The following is a 16,803-nucleotide window of genomic DNA, read 5'->3' as shown; positions in this document are numbered from 1 at the left end:
AGCGGTTCCAGAAGGCCCGAGAAGGCGGAGCCGAGCCTAAGGAAACTTCCGCTCGACAGCTTCCGCCCGGCCGCTTCCGCTTCCGGCTCGGGGCGCGCCTGCGCTCTGGCCTCAATCCTCAGGGGCCGCCCGGGCTTCCGCTGTCCACGCGGACGCTGTCTCGCCCCGGCGTCCATGACCCGGAGCTTCATCTCGGGGCCGCGAGGAGTCCCGGCCCCGCGTTGCCCAGAGAGGCACTCCTCGGGGATGCCCCCAGCTGTCCGCGCCCCGACCCCCCGGTCCCCTTGGGTCCACGCGGCGTGTGGGGGCCTCGGAAGGTCGGCCTGCGGTGCCTGGACACCGGGCGGCGCCCGCGCCTGGACGGATGGAGGGGCGAGGCTGCTCGAGAGGAATCACACAGCAGGCGAGGGAGGGCCTGGGAGTGCTCCCCGGGTTTATTAGTGTCGCATCAGCACCTTAAAATAGTCCACGTGGTCACATACGTGACAGATTAGAATCTGTTTCCCAAAAACGCTATTTACATTAATCCTGTTTTCCATTAAAAAAAAAAAAAAAAAGCTAGCAACACGTACATCCTAGACACCAAACAACGCACAAAACCTGGACGGGGTCTGCAGGAACGCAGCGGCGCCCCTTGGCCTGCAGCGCCAGACCCAGGGAAAGGGCTCCCAAGCCCGGCCCCTGAGGCCGCCCCCAGGAACGCAGCTTCCTCTCCGCCACAGGATAGGAGGGGTCTCAAGAAGGGGATCAAAGGACGTGTAGGGGTCAGGCAACTGGCCTCTGGGAGCAAGCGGCGCAGTCCTGTCATGAGGAACGCGTCCTGGGATGAAGGCCAGGCAGGTCTTGGTATCTGCCAGCGAGGACAGCGCAGCCTAGCTGGCCCTGGTCGCTCTAATCCTACTGCCCCTCTCCTCCCTGAGCTGCGGCCATGACACTCGGGACACTGGCCTGCGTGCCCTGAGCAGACGGTGACCCTGGGGACTTGACACAAAGAGGGAGAAAGCGGTGGCCTGGATACGGGGCTGGAGCTGACCTCCCATCTGGCCTGAGTGAGGGTGGCTCCTGCCCATACTGTGCCGCAGGCCGTGAGGAGCCTGGCCTTGCCTGAACGAGACGAGTGGCTTAGCGTTTGAGTCCCAGTGACCTCTGGTCACCCAGTGGGCAGAGAAGCCCTGCTCTGCAGGGGCTGCTCCTGTCCTGGGGTCACGGTCTGGGCCCTGCGCTCCTCACAAGCTGCCCCCACACTGCCCTCCGTGCACTCAGGGCTGTGCCTCAGTCACAGGCAGCTTTGGCTTCTGAGTCATCTTCCTTTGAGGGACAAAGTGCTTTTATCTGTGTCCTCAAAACAGCTCCATGAGGTAGGCGGGGGAAGTGTTTAGATCCCCGATTAGATGATGGGGAAACCAAGGCACCGGAGCCCAGGTCTCTAAGTGAGTCATGGTGGCTGGGGCTGTCTGTATGACCTCCAGGGCCCAGGAACAGCGTGGCCTGCCCAGGGTGGAGGTGCTGGGTGTCTCCTCCTTGGTATGGGGACAGCTCACAGCTGGATGGGACAGGACAGCCCCTTTTGGCCCCTTCCTCTAAAACTAGCTCTGCAGCTGGAAAGCTAAGTCAAGGGCGTGTCAGCCACATCTCCTTTTGAGTGTGACCTCTGAAAAGGAAACTCAAGGAGCAGTACTCAGGGCCCTGAAGCCAGTGGTGGGAACGAGGGCGGGGAAACTCACAGGTCCCAGGCAGCTGCTGGGTGTAGACACAGGTGGACACTGCACAAGCTGCCCAAGGGGTCCTTGGCTCAGTGGCCTACACTCTCACCCAGGTCCTTCCCGTCCAAGGACCCTGGTCCAAGGGCATGCTCAGATCTGTCCACCTGCTAGGCCCAAGGCTCTTGGCCATGGACACTCAGACCCTGAACAGCCACCTGGGGGAGGTAAGCAGGCAGGTCACAGGTAAGAAAAATGGACTGTCTTCCACCCCCAAGTGGGACCCTTCCTTGCCACGGGCTGTTGGAAGTCCTGTCCTCCAACAGAGCAGGGAAGACCTGCAGCCTGTCTGGCGTTTGGCACGGTTTTTCTGAGCGCAGCCCGTGTGTTTCTCAGCCCTAGAAAACTGGGCTCAGAGCCCCTGGGTGGGCACCCCGGGCCTGCAGCCACAGTGGCCAGGTGGAGCAGGTGGGCTCTTCCTGGGGAGTCCTGGGGGCAGGGCTGGGGCTGAGCAGGAGGGCTGGAAGGGACCCGGGCCTCGGGTCAAGACAGCCACTGCCTAACTGCACAGGGAGGGGGATGGCAGGGTGCTCCACCCCCCCCCCCACCCCCGCGCCCTGGGGACCTAAACCCCAAATCCCTTGCTCTGAAGGGCCTAGCCTAGACAGGTGGGGACCCGGCTGCACCCATGGCTCCAACGGAGCTTGAGCCCCTACGGTTTGGCCCCTTGCCTGAGCCTCACTGGCCACATTAGTGGTGCAGGTGACAGACACCTGCCTGCCTGGCCCAGACACCCCCAGTCAGCAGGCGGGGCCAGTGTGGGGGCAGGCGGTGGAGCTGAGGCGGCAACTTTGTTCGGGGCAGGATGACTCGCAGAAGCAAAGTGGTGCCTCGGGGGCAGCGAAGGGCACGGGGAGCGGGGGCGGCACGGCTGGCTCTGCCTCCGTCCTCAGGGGCTGCTGGGATTTCAGAAGAGCAACGTCTGTTTGGCAGCTACATTATAACATGTATTTAAAAGCATTAAAAATATCCACTACTATAAAACCTCCACTGCCCCCGGTGGCTGGAGTTCATTGGGATCCAGAGTGGGCGGCGCTGGGGCCCTCTCGGCTGGTGGGCGGGGGGCCCAGGGCGGGGCTGACTGGCCTCTGTGTTCCGCTCATGACGTCCCTGACAGAAGGCTGGCCTCTGGCCTCTGGCCCCCAGCTCGCTGCCTGCGCACAGGCAGCCTGGGGTCCACGGGGCCACCCGCAGGACCCCCGCTCCCTGAGGAAGCAGAGTAGTCCTGGCTTTCAGAAAGGACAGGACACGAAGGCAAGAACCCTTCTTGTTGGGGGGACTGGGTCGGGGTGGGGGGGTAGTCCTGAGGCCAAAACACACCTTCCGTGATCCCGCCTGCCCTCCCACCCCCGCCAGGACATTCTGGTTAATAAGCAGAGCAGTTAAGGGCTCCCGGTGGGGGCCGCCCCGTTAGTCTTCAGGTTGTGAGCGCGTTCATACTTAAGACTGTTTCTCTCTGGGGTTTTAAGCGTCTGTCTCTGTGGTAAACTGAAGTGTGAACAGAAAAGCAGCTGGGCCCTCCCGGCTGCGGCCATCGTGGGGCTGCAGAGCGGAAACTGGCACGGCCCCCCGGCAGGCGGGGCTAGAAGGTGGACTTGGAGTGTCCGAAGATGCAGATGGGGAAGTGCTTGACGTGGGAGGACCACTGGGCCGCCAGCTGGAAGAACTTGACGTCGTTCCACTCCACGCCGTCGATGAGGACTGTGGGGACAAGGCCGCCTGACCCGCCTGCCCCCAGCTCCAGGCCGCGGCCGAGAACAAGGCGGGGGGTGCCGACACCCGTGGGAACCCCCAGGCTCCCGGGAGACACTCGCTGGTTCCCACCGGCCCTGCGGGAGGGGGCCGCGGACCCCCAGCTCCCCTCCTGGCCTTCCTGCCGCCTGCTCGCACCGCATCCCCGTGGCCCGAGAGCCTCTGCCCAGCCCCCTCAGGGGAGCTGTGTCCACAGCCTGTCTGCCTCGGAGGGGTCTGCAGACTGGGTTTGAAACACCCTGCACTTAAGCCAGAAAATCAAGAGAAAGGCTGGCTCTGGGCCGGTCAGACCCAAGCGCACGGAAAAGAGAGAACTCGAGAGCTCCGTGTTCTCAACCACTCAGTCCCAGAGTATCTTCTATAAAAATTCTGAGATAAAGCAGAAAGGACTGAGAAATTATTTCTCAGATTTTGAAAAGCCACTCCACACACACAGGTGGGCTGGCCCCAGTGTGCTCTGAGCTCAGACTAGTAACATGGCATCACAGCCAAACAAGCATTTCCGGAGGTGAACGTCCACAAGCGGCGGGCCCGCCCCGCCCCGCCCCGGTTTACTTCCGTTTCCTGTTGGTCACAGGCCCCGCCCCAAGCCGCGCCCACTGCCACAGGCCCCGCCCCCGCCCGCGAGGGCGCCTCGGCTCACCCCGCAGCATGTTCTGCTGGTGCTTGGCCGTGCAGATCAGGCGGCTGATGCCCTCGATGCACTGGCTTTTGGACTCCACGTCCTTGTCCTTGGTTTTCTTGGGCAAAAACATCACTAGGAGGAAAGGGGGCCGTGCTGTGCTCCTGCTGCTCCTTCAGGGCTGGGGACAGCACGGGCTGTACGCTCTGCCGGCCCCGAACCCCGCTCCTCTGGCCCTCCTTCCACGCTAACCCTGACCGCCACCACCCGCCCGCCAGCAGGCCCTTGCCCAGGGCTGTGGGAACGAAGTGGCCCCCAGGCCCACAGTACCCTCGGGGCCTGCGCAGCAGCCCCTCCGCCCCGACAGTCAGCCCACCTCCCCACCTCACCCTTCTTGTTCTTCTCCTTGGTGACCACGGTCATGGACATGGTGGGCGTGGCCGCGGCCTCGCCGCTGCTGGGCAGCCTGCTGACCTGGAGAGACCGGAAGGTGCACTTGAGTGTGTTTTTGGTGGTGGGCGAGTCCTTCTTCTCCGCGTCTCTCTTCCTGTCTGCAGGCTGAGCTGCCGTCCAGTAATCCACCTGCAGCCCCATGAGCTCGGCGCCGACGCCCTGGCTGTGAAAGACGAGGGAGGCTCACCCCTCCGTCCTCAGGAGGGGACGGCAGCACCCGGGCTGGCATGGCAAACGGGTGCCCTCTGGTGCCTGTGCTGCCCGACCTCGGGGACCACCTCTGTTTGGAGGGCCCAGGCCAGCTGCCCCTCATAGGTGCAGGCCCCAGGGGGTCCTATGGTGGGCTTCCCCTACCCTGTGGCAGTCCTGTCTGGGTGGGTTCTGCTCAGGGAGCCCTGAGGACACCCGAGAGGGGCTGCCAATAACCACACCCACTGTATCCCAGGCCTGCTACTCACATCCGAGTTTCCAAAACTCCCTGTGTCCAGAGCACCCTGTATTTATAGACTTTGTAGTTCCGGCCCCAGGAATGCAGGAGGCCAGGTGGGGAGACATCAGGCCAGGACTGAACAGTAGGGCACCCCTGCTCACTTGTCTGAGTGAGCCCTTGTCGACACCACTGTGTCCCCTGCAAGGCCACCCTGACCCTCTGCTTCCAGGCAGCCTGGGGTGCGGTTAGGGACCCCAAGGAACCACCTGGTTCTCAGCCCCATCCCTGCTGTGCTTGGGGCGGCACTTCCGCGTGGCTGCATTTACCTGGGGGAGGACAGGCCTCCGCTCACCGACGGGGAGGAGGGCGGGGTGGGCGAGGCCTCCTTGGCCGCAGGAGACGTGGACGGCGGGGTGGACGAGAGCACGCTGGAGCCCGAGGGAGCCGCGTCATCTGAGTCACCTTAGGGGAGGAGTTGGGGGCGGTGCTGAGCTTCCCCCATGGCTCTGCTTGGGCAGCTCACGCACGGCCCTCTGCACCCAGACATGGCAGGGAGGCCAGGCAGCTATGGGCTGGGGGAGCACGGGTGGGAAGCCGGAAGACCCCCCCCCAAAGCTGAGCAGGAGCTGTCAGGCCTCAGGGACAAGGGAGGCCCATTCCTGGTGAACACAAGCCCTGCAGCAGACAGGCACCAGGGCTGCTGCCCGCCACACCCCCACCCCCGCCACCCCATCCCAGCCCAGGGCCTGGAGAATGCAGTCACCTGACGTGGCCGAAGAGGGCTCCACTATCCCCACTTTCACCACCTAGGAGGCAACAGAGCGCTGCTGAGCGGGGCTCCAGACCCGGTAGGGACCTGTTCCCTGCAGCGCCCACTCACCGTGCCCCCCGCCCCAGACCCGGTAGGGACCCGTTCCCTGCAGCTCCCGCTCGCCGTGTCCCCCGCCCCAGACCCGGTAGGGACCCGTTCCCTGCAGCGCCCGCTCGCCGTGTCCCCTGCCCCAGACCCGGTAGGGACCCGTTCCCTGCAGCTCCCACTCGCCGTGTCCCCCGCCCCAGACCCGGTAGGGACCCGTTCCCTGCAGCTCCCACTCGCCGTGTCCCCCGCCCCAGACCCGGTAGGGACCCGTTCCCTGCAGCTCCCACTCGCCGTGTCCCCCGCCCCAGACCCGGTAGGGACCCGTTCCCTGCAGCGCCCACTCGCCGTGTCCCCCGCCCCAGACCCGGTAGGGACCCGTTCCCTGCAGCTCCCACTCGCCGTGTCCCCCGCCCCAGACCCGGTAGGGACCCGTTCCCTGCAGCGCCCACTCGCCGTGCCCCCCGCCCCAGACCCGGTAGGGACCCGTTCCCTGCAGCGCCCACTCGCCGTGCCCCCCGCCCCAGACCCGGTAGGGACCCGTTCCCTGCAGCGCCCACTCGCCGTGTCCCCCGCCCCAGACCCGGTAGGGACCCGTTCCCTGCAGCGCCCACTCGCCGTGTCCCCCGCCCCAGACCCGGTAGGGACCCGTTCCCTGCAGCGCCCACTCGCCGTGTCCCCCGCCCCAGACCCGGTAGGGACCCGTTCCCTGCAGCGCCCACTCGCCGTGTCCCCCGCCCCAGACCCGGTAGGGACCTGTTCCCTGCAGCGCCCACTCGCCGTGTCCCCCGCCCCAGACCCGGTAGGGACCTGTTCCCTGCAGCTGCCCACTTGCCATGTCCCCGCACCCTGCGGAACTTCTGGGGCCGAGCCGGGTCTGAGCTCCTCAGTGCGAGGGGCAGAGCTGGGCTCAGTGGAGCCATTGTCCATGTGGTCAGCTGTGCCACAGGCCCTGGTGAAGGACCCTCCCTCTGCAGGTGGTGTGTTTGGGAGACGCCCTGGAGACACAGCCTGCTTTGGCCATCCTGCAGTCCTGGGATGAAGGTACAGGCCCCAGAGGCCCCAGGCTGCTGTCCAGCTGGCCTGGCCCTGACCTGTGACCAGCGCTCAGGACGCATATGGCCTCCAGCAGGAGAGGAACCCTCTCCCCTTGAGTGAACCTCTCAGGTCTCACACCCTGGCCTCAGCAAAATACATGTGCATGTGACTGGCAGGGCACAGGCAGTGGCGAGTCAGGTGCTGGAGCGAGGGTGCCCAGCCCAGCGGGGCACCAAGGTGGCTGCAGGGCCTGCTCCATTTCCCCTCGGGCTGCCAGGGGTCCCAGCCCATGCCGACCGGGTGGGAGGTGTGTCAAGTGAAAGAGATCGCGACGACGACCACGGCCTTGGTCACACGGCGGCGGCTCACGTGCAGCCAGCAGGACAGGCCCGGTGGTCACCACAGTAGCTTCCGCAGGACAGCCCTGGACGCGCTCCCTCCCAGCACGGCCAGCAGCCACCCCTAGCCTGAGCAGAGCGAGCGGCCTAGAGGCCCTGCCGCCTGCCTGGCTGCCGCGTGCCTCTCCCAGCAGATGCCCCGACTGGAGACTCCAGTGGGGCCACAGGCCGTGGACTCACAGCCGGCTGTCAGGCAGTAGCCCTGGCTCCTCAGCCACGGGACAAAGTAAAACCTTCCAACTTACAGGCCACACTCCAGCCAAGCAAGCCTGCCCTGAGGCTCCCAGAGGACAGAGGCAGCCCTCTGCCCCAGACCCCAGGAGAGGCCTGTCCTGAGGCCGGCCGGCCCTGGGTGGCCCCTGAAGAGCCAAGCCTGACACTGACCCCCGATGCCCAGGACAGAGCTGAGGACCAGCCCCGCGCCCTCAGGTGGGCCGCCTGCTTCCACAAGTCCAGTCCTAGCAGCGCCTGGGCTCACTCCCCACTCGATGCAGGAGAGACTTTAGGGCGGGAGGGATGCGAAGGCAAGTCGTCCGCTCCAACTGAAGAAGGTTCTGGACCGTGTCGCATGAGGACGACGACACGCTGATCACGTTGGCGGATCGCGGCCGCCCTGCAGCAGAGCAGCCGGGCAGCAGGATGGCGGGCAAGGCGACGGCTGCCCGGGCGGTACTCACCCCAACGAAGGGAATGAACTTCTGGGAAGACTCCTCATCGGGGCTGAGACAGGGAAACACACAGTCAGCCTCCCTGAGGGGCGGGGCTGCCCTCTGCAGCGCCTGGCCCACCCGGACTCGTGCCCGCCCTCCTGCGGATGCTGGCCTGGACCTCTGACCGCAGGGCCCGCTGACCTGCAGGAAGCCTGAATGCGTCTCCGCACGAGGTCCAGAGCCCCGAGGGGCGGCCTGAGGCCATCCGCTCCTCCCTCTGGGCTGCCTGGCGCGCAAGCAGCTGGCCCATCCTGGAGCCACTCTGCTGGCCCCCCAGGGCCCCAGGAGAGGGTGGGCTGCCTGTGCCCCCAGGATGCCCCAGGAGCAGCCGGGACCACCTCCAGGGGGTGGGGGTGACCGTCCCGTCAGGCTGAGACTTCCCTTTAACAGTCTGGATGAAGTTGGTGCCCACTGGGGGGGGCGGGGGAGGCTCTGTGGGCATGCTGCTGTACTGCGCCCACAGGCCCTGCACAGCTTCTGGCAGAGCCCAGCCTCTCCAGGATCACCTGTCACGACCGCTGGTGGGGAAGGCAGCCAGAGTCCCTGGGCCTGGGTAGGGGCGAGGTACCCACTCCTCCCGGGACAGGGCTGGTCCTGCGGCTCAGCTGGTGCCAGTCTGCCCCCCGGGATCCACCCTGGTCTGGGCTCCACTGGCTGCTGGGAGAGCACCCCCTTCTCACCTCCACCTGGGTCCCATGGGCAGGACTGGTTCTGGGCCTTGTGTGGTCCCTCCCCCAGCCACAGGGCAGACAGGTGCCCCCTGCCCTGCTTCCTGGGCAGGCACCCTCTCCAAGCCATCCTCCCAAACCTGAGCTTGAAGTCACAGAGTGACTCTTCTGCAGAGCAGTCCACACACGCACACCCAGCAGGGCAGCGGCCCGGGGGTGCCACCCAGGGAGAAGCCTCTGCACCAGGCAGGCCTGCCGGTGGGCACCCAGGCCCAGCTCAGCCAGTTCCCTGGGCGCCAGCTCTCGGGACCAGGAGCCCCAGGGTACCAGAGCTTGGCAGGAGGCTCTCCCCTCCCTGTCCCTGTGGCGGATGGAGGCCTGGGGCTGGGGGTGCCCCCGTGAAGTGTGATCACCAGCTGGACAAGCGCCCCTGGCCCAGGGGTCAGTACAGAATGCAGGTCCCAGTCCTGGCAGGAGGTGCTGCCCCGTGCCCAACATGCCACCCATGTGAGGGGACAGCAGCTGGCAGGAGCCACCCTGCCCTGGTCACCCCTGGACGTGGGCACCAATGAACCACCCACCCACCCAGCACCACCCCCCATCTCTGCAAAAGACCTGGCAAACGACTGGATGAAAGAACCTCCAGGTTCAGTCCCTCCAACGGAGGCTACCAAATTCCCAGGTTTTCTTCCCATCATAAGAAGCAAACGGTTGAGAAAGACAACTTCCCTTCGTTCCGGTTCACGTAACGGTACAACCCAGACCTTGTGCCTGGACCTCCTCCTGTGTGTGCGGAGGCAGGACATGTGGGGGCCCCTGGCTCAGGGCACGGGGGCCTCCTGCGTGAGGAGGCAGGACATCTGGGGGCGCCCCTGGCTCAGTGCACGGGGGCCTTCGACCCACAGGGCCCCCACCGCAGCGAGCCACTGCCCTCTAGCACGCCCACCCCTCCACGGTCGGCACGCAGGGAGGCAGACGGGGAGAACCCCAAGGAGAGGGGACTTGGAGACTCCACAACACAAGCATCAAAGCCAAGCTGTGCTCCTGGGCCATGCAGACGACATCCAACACGCACATGCCCACGAGACGAGGGTGACACCGGCTTCCATCAAGACCCCTCAGCCTGGACCCTGCGTGCGGAGGGCATGCGTGCTCCTGGCAGGGACAGAGATCAGGACTCCTAAGGCCTGAGCCCACGGCTCCGTGCCAAGGCCCCTGGGCATGGCTCATGAGACCTGTGTGTGGGGGAGGTGCCTCCATGTGGCATCGGCGGCACAGAAGCTGAGGGGAGCCCACACCAGCCAAGAGGCCAGGGTGGAGGTGCTGGGCAGCCCGCACAGTTGCCTGGGAGGACCACCAACGGGTCTGACCTCAGGCCGGGAGCTGGTGCTGAGCAGATGGGAGGCTCCCTGCTGACGCCCTCGCGGGGCTGGAGCTGGAGGAGGCCTGGGACGGCTGTGCCCCCTGCCCACCCTCTCCTGGGTCTCCTGACCCCTCCGGGTGGACAGCAGCCTGTTCTGTGTCACTGCAGACGAAGGCTAGCCCACTGCCCTTCCGGCCCTGGGCTCTGAGCCTGGACGGCACACTGGCTTTCACGGGGCTCCGGCCGGGACGCAGGGACGTTGGGACCACCCCCACCCCGGGGCTGGTGTCACCAATGCAATGCAGGGCTGGGGGCTGAGCATGGAGGCGGCTCGGGGTCTCCCAGGCCCCGGCCACAGGCGCGGCTCACGGGAGCCCACCCTGGCACAGACAGACGCTGCGGCCCAGGCAGCAAAGCAGGCTGCGCTCCCGGCGCAGCTCACGGGGGTGGGCAGGGAGGGGAGCGAGCGCAGGCCCACAGGACAGCCCGGGGTCAGCGGGGCACACCACGGCTGGTCTTTCTCTAGACCCTGAGGCTTGTTTAGCAGGACAGCTGAACAGGCTGACACCCCTCCTCCTGATCCATCCCGGGGCCCAGCACAGAGGTGGCCTGGGACCCAAGGACTCGCCCTGGGGCTCTTCCAGAGCAAATGCCCTGAGGCTCAGGCAGAGCAACGCCCCGTGGGGCCCAGTGCCAGACACCTAGCAGGCAGGGCCATGGGTCTAGGCTCCGACAAATGGTCAAATGGAGGAGACGCCGCCTTGGGGGCAAAAAAAAGAGCCTCGCTGTGTACAGAGGTCCCAGTGGTCTGGCCACCATCCAGGTAAACCCCAAAACTGAGCTGCGAAGCTGCCCCGAGCCACTCTCCCTGGCTGCTGGCAGCAGGCACTGGGAGCAAAGCCCACGCCGAGCGCTGCCAGTGCTTGCTTGGTGGCTCACAGGGTGGAACCAGTCCCTGTGGCTAACAGCGGTGGCAATGCCAGGCTTCAGAGACGCAGCAGCTCAGAGAGGAGTCCCGCTGGCCACTTCCCAACCCGCACTCTGAAACGCTGCCAGGCAGCGGACTGTCCCTGAGGCTGGGTGGGCGCCCGAGAGGGACCGGGCAGCGCCAAGAGCCTGCCTGATGGAGGCTGTGCCTTCTGACCCCCATACGGAGCCCTGAGGGCCACCCCACCTGCTGACACTGCCAAACAGCCCTAAAGACCAGCCAGTGGGCAGAAGGGGGCCAGACCCAAGGACAGTGGTACCTGAGGGTAAAGTCAAAGTGAAAGTTCTTTCTCCTTTTCAGAGAGCCGCCAAAAAGAGAGACAGGACGCTGTTAGGCGCTCGGGCGGTGAGGCACCCATCGGGGGTCCCTCACAGAGCCAGGGGCAAGGCAGCTGAGCTTCTCAGACCGGCTGTGGTCTGCCTCTTCCTGCAACCCCCTGACTGCGCCTCTGTTCACAGACGGGCGAGGGGACTGCTCGACCCCCTCAGATTGCACAAGGCCCCACCCCATGCCAGCGGGCATCAGCCCAGCCCCTGGCCATCGTCCTGCACGGGGCAGGGTGAGGACCAGGCCTCCCGCTGGAGACTGGCTGCTGCAGGAGGCAGGTCCCTGCTGGGCCAGCACCGGGGCTGCTGCTCTCGTGACTCCAATTACAGGAAACCCCGGTGCACAAAGATGGAGACCGGCCGACCCGCTCACCCTAACTCTGATGTGTGTCGGGAAAAGGTGCAGTGGTCAGGAGAACTGGGGGCTTCCCTCATCCCAGGTCTCTTTCCATCCCGTGGGCCCATGAGTGACCCGAGGAGCTGGGACAGTGAGGACGCAGGCCGCCTGGCCAAGACTGCAGAAGTACAGCGGTCTCCACCCCACGCCTGCCCGGGCCCCAGGAGGTACCTCTTCTGCTTGTAGGTCAGCATGGCCTCCGCGATGGGCAGCTGGTGGGCACAGTTGGCCCCCGAAATGTACTGGGTGATTCTTGACACTATGTCCGGCGTGTCCTGCACTGCAGAAGAAGACCAGGAGTGGTCCGTGGGCATGGCGCACCCCAGCACCCAGGGTCCGGGCAGCCAGGCTGGGCATGGCTGAGAGGCTCCTCTGGCTGCTGCCCTCATGGGATCCTGGGGAGGGCAGTGAGGCCTCTCCAAATCCTGAAAAGCCCTCCCCTGCCGGTCACCAAAGAGCTTTGCGGCTCACAGGCAAAGAGAAATATCTTGGCCCACCCCCCACTAACCATGCCTGCTGACCCCAGCTACCTGCCCGGCGCTCAGGCCCAATACATAAAGTGTGTCTCAGAGCAAAGCAAACCACTGACTTTCAAAACGAGGTGTGATGGGCTGGGCAGCAAGGCAGGGGTGTGAGGGTGAGGGGTGCGGGGTGGAAGTGGGCGGGAGGGCAGACCGGGCCTGCGAAGAAGGGGGCACAGAGGGGGCAGGGGCGGCTGGAGGTTGCAGGTGGGGTGTGGGCGCGAGGGCGGGAGGGGTGCTGGGGGCGGGGGCGGGGCGGGGGGTGGGGACAAGAGGGGCGCCGTGAGGGAAGGAGAGGAAGGGCGCAAGGGGCGGGGTCGCGGGGGCGGAGTGGGGGCCTGGGGGTCGCAGGGGCGGGGGGCGCCGCGGCATAGCGGGGGGCCGGAGGGGCAGGGGACGGGAGAGGTGGGCGCGCGCGCGCCCGGGGCCTCACCGGCGCTCTGCGCCTCCAGCTTGTTGAACAGGTCCCTCCAAGCCAGGTCCTGGAAGAAGTTGTTATACCTGTAGTCCACGGAGCCCAGGTACCGGGCCACGGGGTGGGAACCTGGGGGCCGAGAGGGGCATCAGGCGCGGCCCCGCCCGCGGCTCCGCTTCTCCGCCCCCCGCCTCGCCCCGGGGCGGGCGTCTCCCTGAGGACTCCGCCCCTTCCAGCGCAGACATTCAGCCAAGCCAAAAAACGGGGGTTATGGTCTTGAGAACTTTTAAAGGTTAATAAATAAGCAAGCCCCCGCTGGGCCCTGCCGACAGGACACCCCAGTTGGCCCAGCGCCCTCGGCGTCCAGGGGCAGCCGCGCGGCCCCAGGGCGGGGGACCCCTCACCCAGCGGGATGACGAGGAAGCGCATGTAGCCCAGCCAGTCGGGGGTCTTGTGCGACAGCTGGTCCACGAAGAGCCGCAGCACGGCGCTGAGGTAGTGCTGCGCGCCCGCCACCGCGATCTTCACGGGCGGCGGCGGCTGCGAATTGCAGTTGCAGCTGCGGGCGGGGGGCAGAGCTTCAGGAGGGCGGCCCTTCCGGCGCCCCGGCCCCTCCGAGAGCGGCCCTTACCCCATCCCGAGACAGCAGAGACCCCCCACGCCCGGGACTCACTATCTCTGAATCCGAGACACGATGGTGCTGAAGGCCGCCTGGACGTCGGCCGCAGAGCAGGTGCAGACCACCGGGAGCGTGTGCCGCTGCAGCACCTCTGAGAGGAACTGGAGGGGCGGGGGTGACCCTCAGCCGCGCGCCCCGCTCGCGTCCACGGCGGGCAGGGCTGGCCAGGGCCCCACCGAGGAAGCACTGCCCCCTCCCCACCCTGCCCTGCCCGGCCCCTCCCCACCTGCCCCTGCCAGTCCGAGGTGTTCACGAGAATGATGTTTTCCGGGAGCTGGTCGTCGGAGATGAGGATGTGGTTTAACTGGTCGTACACAGTCTTCCTGGGAATCTGGAGAGACGGGACTCATCTGCAGCTGCCCTGAGGCAAGCTGTGCCCAGCCCCTCGCCTGCCCAGCTGACAGGCGGGAGAGCCCAACCCCTAGTGCACGCAGACACACAGCCCCCATGTGGCCAGAGGCCACGGGGCTGGGCGGCAGGAGCATGGGCTCCCCCCGGGCCCTCCCCTCAGCCCCCCGCCTGCAGGCACCTGCAGCTGGCTCCGCGTGTCGGGGCAGCGCTCGTTGTCCAGGCTGTTGGCCCGCTCGTTCTGCGGGCGTGCCGGCTGCCGTTCTTTCAGGGACGTACTCCGGCCCCGGCGGCCCGCCTGCTTCCCCTCGGACCTGTGGGGCAGCCACGGGCACTCACTGCCCTGGGGGCCCAGCCGCTCTACGGTGAGACGGCTGTGCTGGGGGTGGTCGGCAGCTGGGCCACAGGCCACGAGGACGGAGACCCCAGCCCCTCCCCTGCCAGGTGCGCCTGGCGCAGACCGTGCCCAAGTCCTGGAGCTCAGGGTGCCCCTCCCAGTCCTGACACAGGCCCCTGTGCCCCCCCAGGTAGTGCCAGCACCAGAGCCCTGCTCCTGGAAGACTCCCGTCCCAGAAACAAACAAAGCCAAGGGCTCCCGGAGGCCAGCGGCTGACATGCCTGTCTGCTGGCTCCCGCCGGGCGCGGCCTGGGTCGGGAGGTTCGGTCCCAAAGGCCGTGTGCATATCGCCTCCTTTCCCGTTTCTGGGAGGAGGCGTGTACAGGGAGGCGGTGCGGGCTGACCGCGGGATGAAAATCGGGGAGCAGCGCATTCAGTGTCCGCCACACAGGGCCGGACGCTGGGAGAGGGTGGAGGGGGCCCTCGGGGCACAGTGAGCCGAGGGGTGGGCTCTGAGGCCCTGCAGCAGTGGGGGGCCCGGGGCCAACCTCGCAGAGGGACCATGCAGAAGGCTCAGAGTGCTGGGCCGGTCAGTGCTCAGGGAGCTGCGGCACAGCCGGGAGTCTGACCGTGGAGGGGACGGGGGAGAGGGTGCGCGGAGGGGGGCGGGGGAGAGGGTGCGTGGAGGACCCAGAGGGCTTGTCCTCTGCCAAGAGGGCGCCTGGCTCCGCCGTTTGAGGCTGCTCCCGCGTCCACGGGACCCCGGCCAGCTGTCCACCGCCACGCAGAGGCCCTGCACTGGACTGCGCGCTGTGTGAGGGCCGCTCTGCTCATCTGCATGGCCCGCGCCCAGCGGGCACACCCCGCCCACGCTGGCACCAGGCGCCATGGAATCACGGGCACCGAGCACAAGCCTGCCCCAGCCCAGACGGCACCACAGGGTCCAGGACAGGGGACAGGGGATGGCGGGCCTTCCCTGCCCTTGGAGCCGGCAGCCAGCTCCAGATGGGGGTGAGTGAGGGTCCCAGGTGGGACCCCCGAGTGATGCTCATGCAGCCAGACAGGCCCCCTGACACGGGGCGCCCACACATGCTCCGCACCGGCCCACAGGGGCACTGCCTGGGCCACGGCCTCCCTGGGGCGGCCGGTCACCTGGTGGAGGGGATGACCAGGGATTCCGTCTTGGTGATCCGCCCGCTGGGCGGCAGCTTCTCGGTGAACAGGTCCAGGGCAGAGGTCTCCACCTCGGGGCTTTCCTCGGGCGGTGCTGGCGGCTCCCCAGGAGCGGGCGTGCTCTGTGGGCAGAGGATGGAGCCGTCGGGAACACACACCCCCGGGGCCCCCTCCCGGCACTGTGCTCCCATGCCCAAGCGGCCTTGGTTTGGGTGAGGGTGCTCAGGCCTCTCCTGGGCTGGTGACTCCATGCATGTGGACATGGTCACATGCTGCCCTGCGAAGCCAGCTGACCTCCACCTCCAACCACAGAGCTCCCAGTCCTGCCTGCCGTGGGGAGACCCACACCACCCCTGCCCTCCCCTTCCTTGAGAACCTGCACGAGAGCAGCAGGAAGCAGCCGTGGTGGTCTGTGCCTGACAGGAAAGCAGGGGGGCCCTGACCATCCCTTGGGGTAAGGGGAATCCAGGGGGACCTGACCATCCCCTGGGGGTGGGGAGAGTCCAGGGGAATCCTGACTGCCTGCCAGGGGTGGGGTGAATCTAGAGTCCCTGACAGGCCCCCAGGAGTTGGGTGAGTCCAGGGGGACCCTAACCATCCCCCGGGGATGGGGTGAATCCAGGGGCCCTGACCGTCCCCCAGGGGTGGGGAGAGTCCAGGGGGACCCTGACCTTCCCCCGGTGTTGGGGAGAGTCCAGGGGGACCCTGACCATCCCTCAGGGGTGGGGTGAATCCAGGGGCCCTGACCATCCCCCAGGGGTGGGGTGAATCCAGGGGGCCCTGACCATTTCCCGGGGGTGGGGAGAGTCCAGGGGGGGCCTGACCGTCCCCTGGGGTGGGGTGAATCTAGGGGGGACCCTGACCATCCCCGGGGGTGGGGAGAGTCCAGGGGGACCTCATCATATCTCTGTGCAAGTTCTGGATGGTGGGAGCAAGAGGACCTCCAGGGCACAGGTCAGACCCCGAAAGGCAACACCTAAGTGGGCTCTGTGAAGGCGGCCCCACGCCTGCTTACGTGGGCCACCGAATCGGACACGCTGTCACTGGGCTGCTTGCCTCCGAGGACCCGCGTCTTCTCGGGCACGTCGGCCTGTGTGGATGAGATGGGAGGGAATCAGGAGGTGTCCGGCAATGGTACCCAGGCTGGCTCACCTCTGGGCAGGGGACTCTGGGCTTGGAGGCAGCCTGGGGAAACTGGCCAGCGTTTCCTGGACTGTGGGCTCAGGGCCACCCCACAACAGTCACTGGGCAGGGTACTCAGACCACACCGCAAACCGGGAGGCACTGAGCCTTGGGCTTGTCAGAGCCTCCAGTGACTCAGATGGGAGGATCAGGGTGGCCCCTGCCCGCCCAAGGACCCCAGCAGGGGCTGCTCACCGGGCTGGGAGGCTCCCTCTGGCTGCGGGCGCTGTGGACGCTCCCGATCTCCGTCTGTGAGCTGGAGTGGGACAGGCCTTCGAAGTATGGCCTGGGAAATGGGGACAGAGAGTGTGTTGTCCTCCACACCCCCCCCCAGGGCCCAGCAGGGTTGAGCACAGAGCAGGCCCCACCCTCAAGGACCACAGCATA

At 66.6% G+C, this 16,803-nt stretch overlaps 1 protein-coding gene across 6 annotated transcripts in view; it reads right to left on the bottom strand.

The window, feature by feature from the left end:
- Positions 1–410: 410 nt before the first annotated feature.
- Positions 411–16,803, bottom strand: part of PACS2 (phosphofurin acidic cluster sorting protein 2) — a 63,724-nt gene continuing 47,331 nt past the window's right edge. For 3 of the 6 annotated variants that reach the window (XM_055555674.1, XM_055555675.1, XM_055555676.1), the window contains 15 exons: positions 16,612–16,702; positions 16,250–16,324; positions 15,214–15,356; positions 13,906–14,038; positions 13,603–13,707; positions 13,371–13,477; positions 13,102–13,256; positions 12,716–12,826; positions 11,933–12,041; positions 7,987–8,029; positions 5,781–5,823; positions 5,344–5,479; positions 4,524–4,750; positions 4,156–4,269; positions 411–3,461 (listed from right to left, as the gene is read on the bottom strand). In XM_055555674.1, the coding sequence (XP_055411649.1) occupies positions 3,343–3,461; positions 4,156–4,269; positions 4,524–4,750; positions 5,344–5,479; positions 5,781–5,823; positions 7,987–8,029; positions 11,933–12,041; positions 12,716–12,826; positions 13,102–13,256; positions 13,371–13,477; positions 13,603–13,707; positions 13,906–14,038; positions 15,214–15,356; positions 16,250–16,324; positions 16,612–16,702 (1,711 nt within the window). In that variant the 3' untranslated portion in view covers positions 411–3,342. Of the gene's footprint in view, positions 3,462–4,155; positions 4,270–4,518; positions 4,751–5,343; positions 5,480–5,780; positions 5,824–7,986; positions 8,030–11,932; positions 12,042–12,715; positions 12,827–13,101; positions 13,257–13,370; positions 13,478–13,602; positions 13,708–13,905; positions 14,039–15,213; positions 15,357–16,249; positions 16,325–16,611; positions 16,703–16,803 lie in introns of those variants that run through there. The other 3 variants (XM_055555678.1, XM_055555679.1, XM_055555677.1) reach the window with 3 other exon arrangements.

The sequence above is a fragment of the Bubalus kerabau genome, chromosome 19 (genome assembly GCF_029407905.1).
Source record: "Bubalus kerabau isolate K-KA32 ecotype Philippines breed swamp buffalo chromosome 19, PCC_UOA_SB_1v2, whole genome shotgun sequence".
Taxonomy (NCBI): Eukaryota; Metazoa; Chordata; class Mammalia; order Artiodactyla; family Bovidae; genus Bubalus; species Bubalus kerabau.
Note: the sequence above shows the minus strand (reverse complement) of the source record. Positions and strands in the feature narration are given on the sequence as shown.